This window comes from Oncorhynchus gorbuscha, linkage group LG13 (assembly GCF_021184085.1).
Source record: "Oncorhynchus gorbuscha isolate QuinsamMale2020 ecotype Even-year linkage group LG13, OgorEven_v1.0, whole genome shotgun sequence".
In the NCBI taxonomy this organism is placed as follows: domain Eukaryota; kingdom Metazoa; phylum Chordata; class Actinopteri; order Salmoniformes; family Salmonidae; genus Oncorhynchus; species Oncorhynchus gorbuscha.
This window is the reverse complement of record NC_060185.1, coordinates 74742548-74757064: the sequence shown is the minus strand read 5'-3', so window position 1 is coordinate 74757064 and position 14517 is coordinate 74742548. Positions and strand designations below refer to the sequence as shown.

The window sequence follows — 14517 nt, the reverse complement described above, 5'->3', positions numbered from 1 at the left end:
CATGGTGTTCAGTTCATAGAGATGATTTATTCTTAGTTCAGAGTGTTCATGTGCTCTCTGGAGTATAGGCTAGTTGCATAATGCAACAGGGGAACATATCCACCATCCTTTATCTGCTTCCATGATAATCAAACTAAATGGGTGCACTTTTACATGCAAAGACCCCCCACTGCCTTTTTGCTCCTGATATATACCCACACATCATACTGTATCTAGTCAGTTATATGTTCCTGATATATACCCACACATCATACTGTATCTAGTCAGTTATATGCTCCTGATATATACCCACACATCATACTGTATCTAGTCAGTTATATGCTCCTGATATATACCCACACATCATACTGTATCTAGTCAGTTATATGCTCCTGATATATACCCACACATCATACTGTATCTAGTCAGTTATATGCTCCTGATATATACCCACACATCATACTTTATCTAGTCAGTTATATGTTTCTGAAATATACCCACACATCATACTGTATCTAGTCAGTTATATGTTCCTGATATATACCCACACGTCATACTGTATCTAGTCAGTTATATGTTCCTGATATATACCCACACATCATACTGTATCTAGTCAGTTATATGTTCCTGATATATACCCACACATCATACTGTATCTAGTCAGTTATATGTTTCTGAAATATACCCACACATCATACTGTATCTAGTCAGTTATATGCTCCTGATATATACCCACACATCATACTGTATCTAGTCAGTTATATGTTTCTGAAATATACCCACACATCATACTGTATCTAGTCAGTTATATGTTCCTGAAATATACCCACACATCATACTGTATCTAGTCAGTTATATGTTTCTGATATATACCCACATCATACTGTATCTAGTCAGTTATATGTTTCTGATATATACCCACACATCATACTGTATCTAGTCAGTTATATGTTTCTGAAATATACCCACACATCATACTGTATCTAGTCAGTTATATGTTTCTGAAATATACCCACACATCATACTGTATCTAGTCAGTTATATGTTCCTGATATATACCCACACATCATACTGTATCTAGTCAGTTATATGTTTCTGATATATACCCACACATCATACTGTATCTAGTCAGTTATATGTTCCTGATATATACCCACACATCATACTGTATCTAGTCAGTTATATGTTCCTGATATATACCCACACATCATACTGTATCTAGTCAGTTATATGTTCCTGATATATACCCACACGTCATACTGTATCTAGTCAGTTATATGTTTCTGATATATACCCACACATCATACTGTATCTAGTCAGTTATATGTTCCTGATATATACCCACACGTCATACTGTATCTAGTCAGTTATATGTTTCTGATATATACCCACACATCATACTGTATCTAGTCAGCTATATGTTCCTGATATATACCCACACGTCATACTGTATCTAGTCAGTTATATGTTTCTGATATATACCCACACATCATACTGTATCTAGTCAGTTATATGTTCCTGATATATACCCACACGTCATACTGTATCTAGTCAGTTATATGTTTCTGATATATACCCACACATCATACTGTATCTAGTCAGTTATATGTTTCTGATATATACCCACACGTCATACTGTATCTAGTCAGTTATATGTTTCTGATATATACCCACACATCATACTGTATCTAGTCAGTTATATGTTCCTGATATATACCCACACGTCATACTGTATCTAGTCAGTTATATGTTTCTGATATATACCCACACATCATACTGTATCTAGTCAGTTATATGTTTCTGATATATACCCACACATCATACTGTATCTAGTCAGTTATATGTTTCTGATATATACCCACACATCATACTGTATCTAGTCAGTTATATGTTTCTGATATATACCCACACATCATACTGTATCTAGTCAGTTATATGTTTCTGATATATACCCACACATCATACTGTATCTAGTCAGTTATATGCTCCTGATATATACCCACACATCATAATGTATCTAGTAAGTTATATGTTTCTGAAATATACCCACACATCATACTGTATCTAGTCAGTTATATGTTCCTGAAATATACCCACACATCATACTGTATCTAGTCAGTTATATGTTTCTGATATATACCCACACATCATACTGTATCTAGTCAGTTATATGTTTCTGATATATACCCACACATCATACTGTATCTAGTCAGTTATATGTTTCTGATATATACCCACACATCATACTGTATCTAGTCAGTTATATGTTCCTGATATATACCCACACGTCATACTGTATCTAGTCAGTTATATGTTTCTGATATATACCCACACATCATACTGTATCTAGTCAGTTATATGTTTCTGAAATATACCCACACATCATACTGCATCTAGTCAGTTATATGTTCCTGATATATACCCACACGTCATACTGTATCTAGTCAGTTATATGTTTCTGATATATACCCACACATCATACTGTATCTAGTCAGTTATATGCTCCTGATATATACCCACACATCATACTGTATCTAGTCAGTTATATGTTTCTGAAATATACCCACACATCATACTGTATCTAGTCAGTTATATGCTCCTGATATATACCCACACATCATACTGTATCTAGTCAGTTATATGTTTCTGAAATATACCCACACAATATACTTTAGTCGGTTACATGTTTTTGAAATATACCCACACGTCTACAGTGCACCAGGAAAGTATTCAGACTTTTTCCACATTTTGTTACGTTACAGCCATATTCTAAAATAGATTAAATTGTCCCCTCAATCTACGCACAAGGAAAGTATTCAGACTTTTTCCACATTTTGTTACGTTACAGCCATATTCTAAAATAGATTAAATTGTCCCCTCAATCTACACACAATACCCCATAATGACGAACCAAACTGTTTTTATTTTATTTTAGCAAATGTATAATTTTTGTTGTTGTTGAAATATCACATTTACAAAAGTATTCAGACCCTTTACTCAGTACTTCATTGAAGCACGTTTGGCTGCAATTACAGCCTTGGGTCATCTTCAGTATGACGTTACAAGCTTGGCACACCAGAATTTGGGCAGTTTCTCCCATTCTTCTCTGCAGATCCTCTCAAGCTCGGTCAGGTTGGATGGGGAGCATCACTCCACAGCTAATTTCAGGTCTCTCCAGAGATGTTCGATTGAGTTCAAGTCCGGGCCTTGGCTGGCCCACTCAAGGACATTCAGAGAATTGTCCCAAAGCCACTCCTGCGTTGACTTGGCTGTGTGCTTGGGGTTGATGCCCTGTTGGAAGGTGAACTGTCGCCCCATTCTGAGATCCTGATCGCTCTGGAGCAGGTTTTCATCAATGATCTCTCTGCACTTTGATCTGTTCATCTTTCTCTCGATCCCGACTAGTCTCACAGTCCCTACCGATGAAAAACATCCCCCCACCACCACGTTTCACCATGGGGATGGTGCTAGGTTTCCTCCAGACGTGACGATTGGCTTTCTGGCCAAAGAGTTCAATCTTGGTTTCATCGGACTAGAGAATCTTGTGGCAAACTCCAAGTGGGCTGTCATGTGCCTTTTACTGAGGCGTGGCTTCCGTCTGGCCACTCTACCATAAAGGCCTAATTGGTAGAGTGGTGCAGAGATGGTTGTCCTTCTGGAAGGTTCTCCTTTCTCCACAGAGGAACTCTGGAGCTCTGTTAGAGTGACCATGTGTGCCTTTCCAAATCATGTCCAATCAACTGAATTTACCACAGGTGGACTCCAATCATGTTGTAGAAACATCTCACGGACAATCAATGGTAACATGATGCACCTGTGCTCAACTTCGAGTCTCATAGCAAAGGGTCTGACTATTAATGTAAATAATGTATTTCTATTTTTAATTTGCAAACATAAAACAAATGTTTTCCGCGTTGTCATTATGGGGTATTGTGTGTAGATTGATAAAAAAAAGTAATACATTTTAGAATAAGGCTGTAACGTAACAAAGTGTGAAACAAAAGAAGGGGTCTGAATACTTTCCAAATGCAGTGTATGTTTCTGAAATATACCCACACATCATCGTGTATGTAGTCCGTTATTTGTTTCTGAATAGCACAGCTCTGACTGCTTACTGAAGCATTTGTCAATGCAGGCTTGAATCTCAATTTCCACTCTTTTCCATGTTGATCCATATTCCACCAATGGACCAGGAGCAGTGTTGCTCCTTATGTCAAAACCATCTTAAATTCAAGTTGGTGGGATCATCCTAGATTCTATTGCTCCTTCTGCTGTACAACCAACCAACACCTAACTGCTTTACAAAAAGGCACTTACAACAACATAATGGGCATTTTACCTGGTTTTCCCCCTGTTTGTCACACAGAGAGCGTAACCAATGAATATTCCCAGCGGGAATTGGTTGTAATTAAGTGAGGCATGCTTGACACATGGTCATCATGGTTTACTGACCAGATAACAACCAAATATATGGTGCCATTCCCAGTTGTCTTGATGTCATCATGCTGGAATCATGAGAATGAAGACTACATGAACCCTAACACCTGATAGTGACATCTCAGTGCTTAGTGGGGTGACTAGGAGTCTTTGTAGATGTGCCATTGAGCAAGGCACTTAACCCTGAATGCTTCTGTTAAATGGAGGATAAGTAATCCCTCTCACCCCCCCCCTTTAAGATTTAGATGCACTATTGTAAAGTGACTATTCCACTGGATGTTATAAGGTGAATGCACCAATTTGTAAGTCGCTCTGGATAAGAGCGTCTGCTAAATGACTTAAATGGACTGAAATGTAAATGTATTGTAAAGATGGACATGGTAAGTAATGTGCAAATCTCAGGGCTTTGGCTAACCTCAGCCATGCACTTTCATCACAACAGAGACATGAGTGAGGGACCTAGGTTCACACTCGCTCTGAGAAATTCATATACCCACACATCATACTGTATCTAGTCAGTTATATGCTCCTGATATATACCCACACATCATACTGTATCTAGTCAGTTATATGCTCCTGATATATACCCACACATCATACTGTATCTAGTCAGTTATATGTTTCTGAAATATAGCCACACATCATACTGTATCTAGTCAGTTATATGCTCCTGATATATACCCACACATCATACTGTATCTAGTCAGTTATATGTTTCTGAAATATACCATCAAGACAACTGGGAATGGCACCATATTTTTGGTTATTATCTGGTCAGTAAACCATGATGACCATGTGTCAAGCATGCCTCACTTAATTACAACCAATTCCCGCTGGGAATATTCATTGGTTACGCTCTCTGTGTGACAAACGGGGGAAAACCAGGTAAAATGCCCATTAAGTGTAAGTGCCTCTTTTGTAAAGCAGTTAAGCAGAATCTAGGATGATCAAGCCAAATTGAATTTAAGATGTCTTAGAGGAGAACTGTGTTTGAGGAGAAGGATGGTTCCAAACATCCATCAGAGTTTATACACTAAGATAAAATCACAGGTAGGAAAACCAATCTACCGGTTGTAATCTGCAGCCACCAACATACTGAGGAGAACTGCAGTCCTCTTGGTGTCTCGTATCATTTCAGAAGAGATACATCAATTATCTTTCAGAAGTCATTGCTCATCCATCCTAATAAGAGTATGTTTCCTTAACAATTCTTGAATCCATGTCTCTAGAGGAACATCATTCTGGATACAGCCATGCATGATGCAACAAGGAAACTCATTCAAAGAGACTTGCAAAGCTGTTTATGTCTAACATCTGTTCCCACCATGGCAGGTGATGCAGATGAATTTGAGTTGAGCAAACACATTTTATATTGACAGAATTTTTGTCACAGCTGTCTTAAGTTGGAGCTATGTTTTTCTTTTGTTCAAGTAACACTTGGAACGAAAAGTTGAGTAAACAAAAAAACACTATGGAACCAGTTACTGTACTTAATAATAAATAGTTGAAACAACAACATTTGCAGGTGTTTTTATTTTTTTTTTTTTTTTTTTACAGTGCATAATGTTTCCATTTCAAGCAACGGAAATTGACATCAAATATCCATCCGCCTGTGAAGTCATAGTCCACATTTTCCAATATTTAAAGTAGTTCGATGCTGAGATGAGTCCACGTCCCATTCCATCTGTTGCATTGCAGTTCCAGAACAACCCCAAATCAAATCTGACGTTTGAATCAAAATAACATTTGACACACTTTGTTTTGGGAATGAAGTAGCACTTTACGTTAGTCTGCATGAGACACTTTGTTTTGGGAATGAAGTAGCACTTTACGTCAGTCTGCACGAGACACTTTGTTTTGGGAATGAAGTAGCACTTTACACTAGTCTGCATGGGACATTTTGTTTTGGGAATGAAGTAGACCTTTATGTTAGTCTGCATGGGACACTTTGTTTTGGGAATGAAGTAGAACTTTACACTAGTCTGCATGGGACATTTTGTTTTGGGAATGAAGTAGACCTTTACGTTAGTCTGCATGGGACACTTTGTTTTGGGAATGAAGTAGACCTTTACGTTAGTCTGCATGGGACACTTTGTTTTGGCGAATGAAGTAGACCTTTACGTTAGTCTGCATGGGACACTTTGTTTTGGGAATGAAGTAGCACTTTACACTAGTCTGCATGGGACATTTTGTTTTGGGAATGAAGTAGAACTCTACGTTAGTCTGCATGGGACACTTTGTTTTGGGAATGAAGTAGCACTTTACGTTAGTCTGCATGTGACACTTTGAAATACATATACCTTCAATGTAGCCTGTGTGCTCAATTACTTTTTCATGCCAAATTAATCTGAGTCAATACTAAGAATATCTCTTGATCTGTGTACAAAATCCATGCACATTAAAGATCAAATTTGAGGAAGAAAGTGCTATTGCAGTGTCCCAAATAACCCTGTGGCAAAGTTATTTTTGGTCAACTGATGTTAGACAGTCTCTCAGTCCATCTGTCAATGTGGACACTTTCCAGCACCGAGCCACAGAGCAAACTGTCACTAACATGGCTGACTTGTCAGTCAGGATACTGTAGGAGGTCTACCTTTTTTCACCCCAAATATTTGCATATAATTTTCATTCATTGGAGCTCATCTGATTTCATCAATTTGTGACACCTGTTGTGCTGTGCATTACAGGGTGGTCTAGCCTATCAGAGCCTGCCTGTCAGAATTGTTTGAAGATGGCCGTACTATGGATAATTTAGCTATTTATTTAGAATTTTAGGGCCCCTGTATGTATAAAATATATACAAAATTAATTCACAAAATAATGAATTTGGCCTTTACTGCTACAGACAGCAAAAAATAAACAATAAGAAAACAGGTTTTGAAGTGTTCGTCCTATATCTAGGAGATAAAGGATATCTCATGAAATATATATATTTTTTACACATATTTAACCCTTTTTTGTTGGCACAAAACTAATTCCATTCATTTTTTAAACCGGTTCCAGGTTACCTTCAATAACGAGGCTATATACAGGGGGTACCGGTACAGAGTCAATGTGTGGGGGTACAGGATGGTTGAGGTAATTTGTACATGTAGGTAGGGGCGAAGTGACTATGCATAGATAATAAACAGCAAGTTGTAGCAGCATTCTTATGGCTTGGGGGTAGAAGCTGTTAAGGAGCCTTTTGGTCCTCGACATGGCGCTCCGGTACCGCTTGCTGTGTGGTAGCAGAGAAAACAGTCTATGACTTGGGAGACTGTAAGTAGCCTAGGGCAGGGATCGTGAAACCCAACGTCTTCTGAGGAATTTGATTTTAGACAGGAAAGACTGTAAATTTACTAGGAATTCATCTCAAAGTGATTTTAATTCAGGAAATGTATTGCCAAGTATTTCCACTCGTAAATAGAGAAATACACTAGGTGTACAAAACATTAGGAACACCTTCCTAATATTGAGTTTCACTCCCTTTTACCCTCCGAAAAGCCTAAATTTACCGGGGCATGGACTCTACAAGGTGTCGAAGCATTCCACAGGGATGCTGGCCCATGATGACTTCAGTGCTTCCCACAGTGTCAAGTTGGCTGGATGTCCTTTGGGTGGTAGACTATTCTTGATGCACACGAGAAACTGTTGGGCATAAATAACACAGCAGCGGTGCACTTCTTGACACACTAAATCCGTTGTGCCTGGCACCTACTACCATACCGCATTCAAATGCACTTCAATCTTTTGTCTTGCCCATTCACCCTCTGAATGGCACAAACACAAACTATGTTTCAATTGTCTCAAGGCTAAAAAATCCTTCTTTAACCTGTCTCCTCCTAGATGAAGGGGAGTAGATTTAACAAGTGACATCAATACAGGACATAATACAACGTCATGGAAAGAGCAGGTGTTCCTAAAGTTTCGTACACTGAGTGTATGTGTTTGTGTACCCATGTCATCAAAGTTTGAAATTATTATGTTTTGACAAATACAATATCTGTTTGGGCTTCTTGCGTCAATTTGCAGAGTACAAATTATTTATAATTATGTTCCAGCCCCTGACCATCCACTCAAGAAAAAAATGGGCCCGTGGCTGAATCTAGTTGAAGACCCCTGGCCTAGGGTATGTGGTGACTGACAAGCACTTATAGCTGGATTACTCATTTCACTGATTGAAATTGATGCATGCAGGCTCAACAGATACTCAATGATCTTGATCATCACTTTTAAACAAGTTGTCATGGAAATACTGAATAAAGCAAATGTTCTCAGATGTGTTATACAATATATGCAATACGAATACAATATTTGAATCATTGATTTTACTAATCAATATTTGTTTGATATCTGCAAGTGGTGGGAATGTAATTTTAGAGTATGACTCTCAGGGCCAAATTCTTTGCAATGCTAATTTCAGAAAAGCCCAGGGCAAGATCCTGACATGTTATATTTAGTGTATGAGCCACAATATGTATCTCTATGGTATGAGCATCATAAAGGAGATGGTTTCTATATCATTCTCTACTGGCGTTCATTCCACATCATTGAAATAAGGTGAACAGTTATGTAAAAAGGTCCCATGACCTCAATGCTCTCTTGTAAACAAATGGTGGGAAAATACATTATTTATATGACTGAGAATAATATTCCTCAACCCCAAATGAGTCTCTCCAAACTGCATAAACAGCACCCCAGCAATGTAATGTCTCAATGTGAAACATTAGCAGCCAATAAAGCTGCAATGTGCAGAAATCGCTACTCCATTTCCTGGTTGCTAAATTCTATTAGTTTGCCTAATTTCAGGTTATTTGATAAATCAAGCAATTTATAGTGTATATCCGTCAAAGTCAACTCTCAACCTCAAAGCCAGTTTCACTGCATTTTTTCATTGTTGCACTCTAAACCGGAAGTGATTTAGACCTGGGACACCAGGTGGGTGCAATTAATTATCAGGTAGAAGAGAAAACCAGTAGGCTCCGGACATCATAGGTTAAGAGTTGAGTAAATAGCTGAGGAGGAAATGGAGTGTTTTCGGATTTACGTACAGACTAATACGAAATGCTCTGAGACCAGGTTGGGACTCAGGGGTAGACATAACATTAAGAATGTAAATCCAGGACATTCCAATTAGTCTGATATATTATGTTTTGTATGGTATCATATGTATTCATTTGTGTCCATGTCCATCTTCCATTTCATGTGATATCTTACGAATTACAATTCGTATATGTTACAAATTGCATTATGTACAATATGTCATGAATTTGACATTTGTTTAATATGTTTCAAATTAGCCAAAACGTATATGATGTTACAAATTCCAATTTGTTGTGGCTAATGTTTGCTAGGTGGTTAACACTAACGTTAGCTAGGCTAAGGGTTAGGGCTTAAGTTTAGGGTTAAGGTTAGGATTACGGTTAAAGGGTTAAGGTTATGGTTAGGTAGTTTCAAAGTTGCTAATCAGCTAAAATGCTAAAGTTTTCCGTGATGAGATTTGAACACGCAACATTTGGATTGTTAGGTGTTAATGTTGTATGCCTACCCATCCAACCTAAAAGTAACCTTCTGTCTTATGTAACCATACAAAACGTATCATATCATACTAATACGTGTCTATGTTACGCTTAGTCTATTAGACCAGGCTACAACGGCGAAGGCAATTAGATACCATAACGAAAATATTTTCATTTCGTGCCATTATAGAGCACATAAACGTAATTTCGTCTGTCAAGTGTCCGACAGTATTTTCGATAGCAAAGCTACAGTATAGGCTGCATTTAGCTGCATCTATTGCAATATAAACGTCTAAGACGTTCAGGCTAAGCAAACTTCCAGAAGACCTGTATCAAAAATAAATGCAAACAATGCCAGAATTGGAGGGGAAAACAGATAATATACAGGCTTAAACCATACATTAGCATAAATAAATATTGGTCAATTTCAGAGTTAACAAACTTATGTGCAACATATCATTAGGTTAAACTTACCTGTCACTCCATACATGAGAATCCAAGCGACATAAGCTTGCATATTGAACTGTAACCGCATTAAAAAAACGAGAAAACAGAAGTTTAAGTTTTCTTCCAAGCTTCCAACGCGTAAAAGCTGTAGTCTAAGAACTGCAGTTTCCAAGATGGGCTAGACTACTTAGTAGTTAAGTTTGTAAAGATGGTTAGCGGCTGTATGGTGCCAACAGTAGAGAAACCGATTCGAAACTGCTCCAGAGAATCTATTTCATCAACTGGCGCGCGGAAATCTCCACTGCCGCTCTGGAGCGCATGCGAACCGTTTGTCATCAACAGAGGGAAGGGGAGAGAGAGATACATACATACATACATACAGAAAGAGAGAGAAATACATACAGAGAGAGAGAGAGATGCATACAGAAAGAGTGATAGAGAGAGCGAGGGAGAGAGAAAGACATCGATAAATACAGAGAGATTAAGACAGAGAGAAAGAAAGATGGAGATATAGATATACATAGAAAGAGACAGAGAAAGAAAGACAGAAAGAGATGGATACATAGAGAGAGAGAAAGAGATACAGAGATAGAAAGACAGAGAGAGTGAGAGGCAGAAAGACAGAGAGATACATAGAGAGAGAAAGAAAGACAGAGATATGGCTAAATATATACAGTGGGGCAAAAAAGTATTTAGTCAGCCACCAATTGTGCATGTTCTCCCACTTAAAAATATGAGGAAATACTTATTTTCCACCATAATTTGCAAATAAATTCATTAAAAATCCTACAATGTGATTTTCTGGATTTTTTTTCTCATTTTGTCTGTCATAGTTGAAGTGTACCTATGATGAAAATTACAGGCCTCTCTCATCTTTTTAAGTGGGAGAACTTGCACAATTGGTGGCTGACTAAATACTTTTTCGCCCCACTTCATAGAGAGAGGGTGAGAAAGAAATACAGAGAGAAAGAAAGACAGTGTCACGCGGGACTAGGTGTGTGTGCAGGAATCCGACGCAGAGAGAGAGTAACGGAGTAAAGTGCTTTACTATTGCACACCAAATTGATAAGCCCAATAAAATACAGGGCGCAGGACACTATACCAGACAACCCAAAACCACAGGGTGTCCAGTATAGAAAACAAAATACACCACGACCTAATATTGACACACGTAACAAAAGACAATACTGCACAAAACAAGGGCGGGTCAAACTACTACATATAGGGAAGCTAATTAAACCAAAATACACACAGGTGAAACTAATAAGACAAAACCAACAGACAAACGAAAAGGGATCGGTAGCGGCGAGAAGGACGGTGACGACGACCGCAGGGGAGCCAACTTCGGCGGAAGTCGTGACAGACAGAGAGAAATGGATACAGAGAGAGAGAGAGAGAGAGAGAGAGAGAGAGAGAGAGAGAGAGAGAGAGAGAGAGAGAGAGAGAGAGAGAGAGAGACCATAGTTTGTGTCTGCGGGTAAAATTATGAAAATAGTTTCCAAAAATAAATATTTACCACTGAAGGGGAACATTTTTGAGTAGGCCTACCCTGTAAAAATAAATAAAAGTTTCTTATTAACAAGCACTATTGTGCCCAGTCGTGCTTTGCAGCATATGAAGAATTGGTTTATGTTTGTCGCAACCTGGAAAGCTGTTTGCTGGCAGATGAAAACATAATGGCAGATTTAGCAAAAAATTGCACCAGGTACAAAGCTGGTGCCTGGTTTTTACAGCAGGTGATAAAACACACAAATTGTTTTCATTTACACTTCTATACAATGCCGTTGTATTTAGCCTATTAATTTAGCCTATTTAAATAGCCTATTTGTTGAGAAAATAGCAAACTTTTCTCCTGATGCAAAAGTGTAATATTTAATATTTAAATTAATGCTGATTAGACAATACTACTAAAATAGCTTGGGGTCAGACACAATTCAATACATGTTTTGAGTTAGAACCAAACAATTATTTGGTTTAACATCAGAAAAACTGCTGAGCTATGGTTTTCAATTATGCAACTTCTTACACTTCATACTCCAACATTGATAAGATTGCTCCAGTTCATTTCAGAATCTTCCCACTGGGCACAAATTCAAAGTCTATTCCACGTTGGTTCAACAACATTTATTTGATAGGGACACAATGTTGATTCAACCAGTGCGTCCATTGTTTTCTTTCTAATGGAAACTTCTTGAGTGACATTTGGTGGTGCATGAATCACTGACAGCAAAATAATGTCCTGTAGCAAATTCTGACAGTCCAACACCTTACAAATTACACCAAGTGTTCCAAACATCTACGCACAAAAATGTATTTTTCTAAAATGTTGTGCACAAATTTGTTTACATTCCTGTTAATAAACATTCTCCTTTGTCAAGATAATCCATCCACCTAACAGGTGTGGCATATCAAGAAGCCGATTAAACAGCATGATCATTACACAGGTGTACCTTGTGCTGGGGACAATAAAAGGTTACTCTAAAATGTGCAGTTTTGTCACACAACACAATGCCACAGATGTCTGAAGTTTTGACTGAGCGGGCAATTGGCATGCTGATGTCCACCAGAGCTGTTGCCAGCAATTTTATGTTAATTTATCTACCAGAAGCCACCTCCAATGTAATTTTAGAGAATTTGGCACTACATCCAACTGGCCTCACAACCGCAGAACACGTGCAACCACGCCAGCCAAGGACCTCCACATCTGGCTTCTTCACCTGTGGGATCGTCTAAGACCAGCCACCTGGACAACTGATGAAACTAAGGATATTTCGATCTGTAATAAAGCCCTTTTTGTGGGGAAAAAGTCCTTGTGATTGGATGGGCCTTGCTCCCAGGTTGGTGGGCCTGGCTCCCCAGTGGGTGGGCCTATGCTATCCCAGGCCCACCAATGGTTGCGTCCTTGTCCAGTCATGTGAAATCCATAGATTAGGACCTAATTCATTTACTTCAGTTGACTGATTTCCTTATATGAACTGTAACTCAGTAAAATCTTTGAAATTGTTACATGTTGCGTTTATATCTTTGTTCAGTATACAGTTTACTGACAGTGCTAGCCTGAAGTGTGGAAGGCTGACTGTGAGTGAATGAGGGCTACGTATTTCACCTTCATCCTTGTCTTTATTCCCAACAAGGCCTTAGCCCATCACTAATACATCCCACCCTAACACATTAAGCCTGTACTGTATTGTAACTATAAGAGTGTTTTATTACCAAGTACTGAGGGCAGAGTTGAATAACCAAATAGAGTGGCCCATTAACATCCCAATTCCAAAGTAGGGCATGGAAATCCTCAGAACAATGTTTAATTAAATCAATGTACCGGGCTCACATAAGGAAGGAGGACTGGATTTGCTGCAATATTGTTGTCAATGGGGGTTTCTGTGGATGGACATTAACATACAACATGCCTTGGGGCATGTGTTCTGCTACAGCCTAGGGGTTTTGACAGGACAGAGTGATCCATGCCTGCTATCTGATATGCAGCTTGTGTGTCCATCTTGTGTGTCCAACACCCTCTCTCCAGCAGCTTTAAAGGTATCCGTGAAATGAGTCTCTCTGCTATGAATTTGCATGCAATTTCAAGTGTCCATTTCCATTTCGCTTGTCATTGTGTCAACATTTTCCGAGAAAATAGGAAAATAGGAACATTGGAGGTGACATGGAGTAAAGTGAGACCAGAAAGTGTCATAAAGATTGTGTGTGGTAACCAGAGCTATGAATGATTAAAGTAGTCAACATACCTGTTATTCAAGCCACAGAAACAAACAATGAAAGTGGTGTGGATGCAACATGTTTCAGGTTTCTCCTTCAGGCAGTGTAAACAGGTAAATGGGAGTTCTTGACGTAAGGAAATAAGAATCTTGAGGGTATTCACAGGGCAACTTACTGTACAATATATCCTGTGAGATAAAAACTTCAAAACATGTTTTTGAATTGGATTAAAAAGGATTCCCCATCTCCTATTCTATCAATTCCAAATTCAACCTCACCTCAACGAAGTCTGGGTGTTGTCTCGCTCAGCATCAAACGTAGGTCATTTAATGAGAGAAGTTACCTTTCACGCTCTCTCAAAAACACAATGAGACAGAATGTAATATGAAATACAAATTCATTCAGAGGAACATATTTGAACTGAAGGGGTTTGATATCAGTT

At 38.5% G+C, this 14517-nt stretch overlaps 1 protein-coding gene across 1 annotated transcript in view; it reads right to left on the bottom strand.

Annotated features, from left to right (window-relative positions):
- The window catches only part of LOC123993516 (relaxin receptor 1-like), a 96168-nt gene extending 85457 nt beyond the window's left edge, over positions 1-10711 (bottom strand). The window contains exon 1 of the mRNA XM_046295731.1: positions 10389-10711. Coding sequence (XP_046151687.1) covers positions 10389-10449 — 61 coding nt within the window. The 5' untranslated portion in view covers positions 10450-10711. The remainder of the gene's footprint in view (positions 1-10388) is intronic.
- Positions 10712-14517: the final 3806 nt, after the last annotated feature.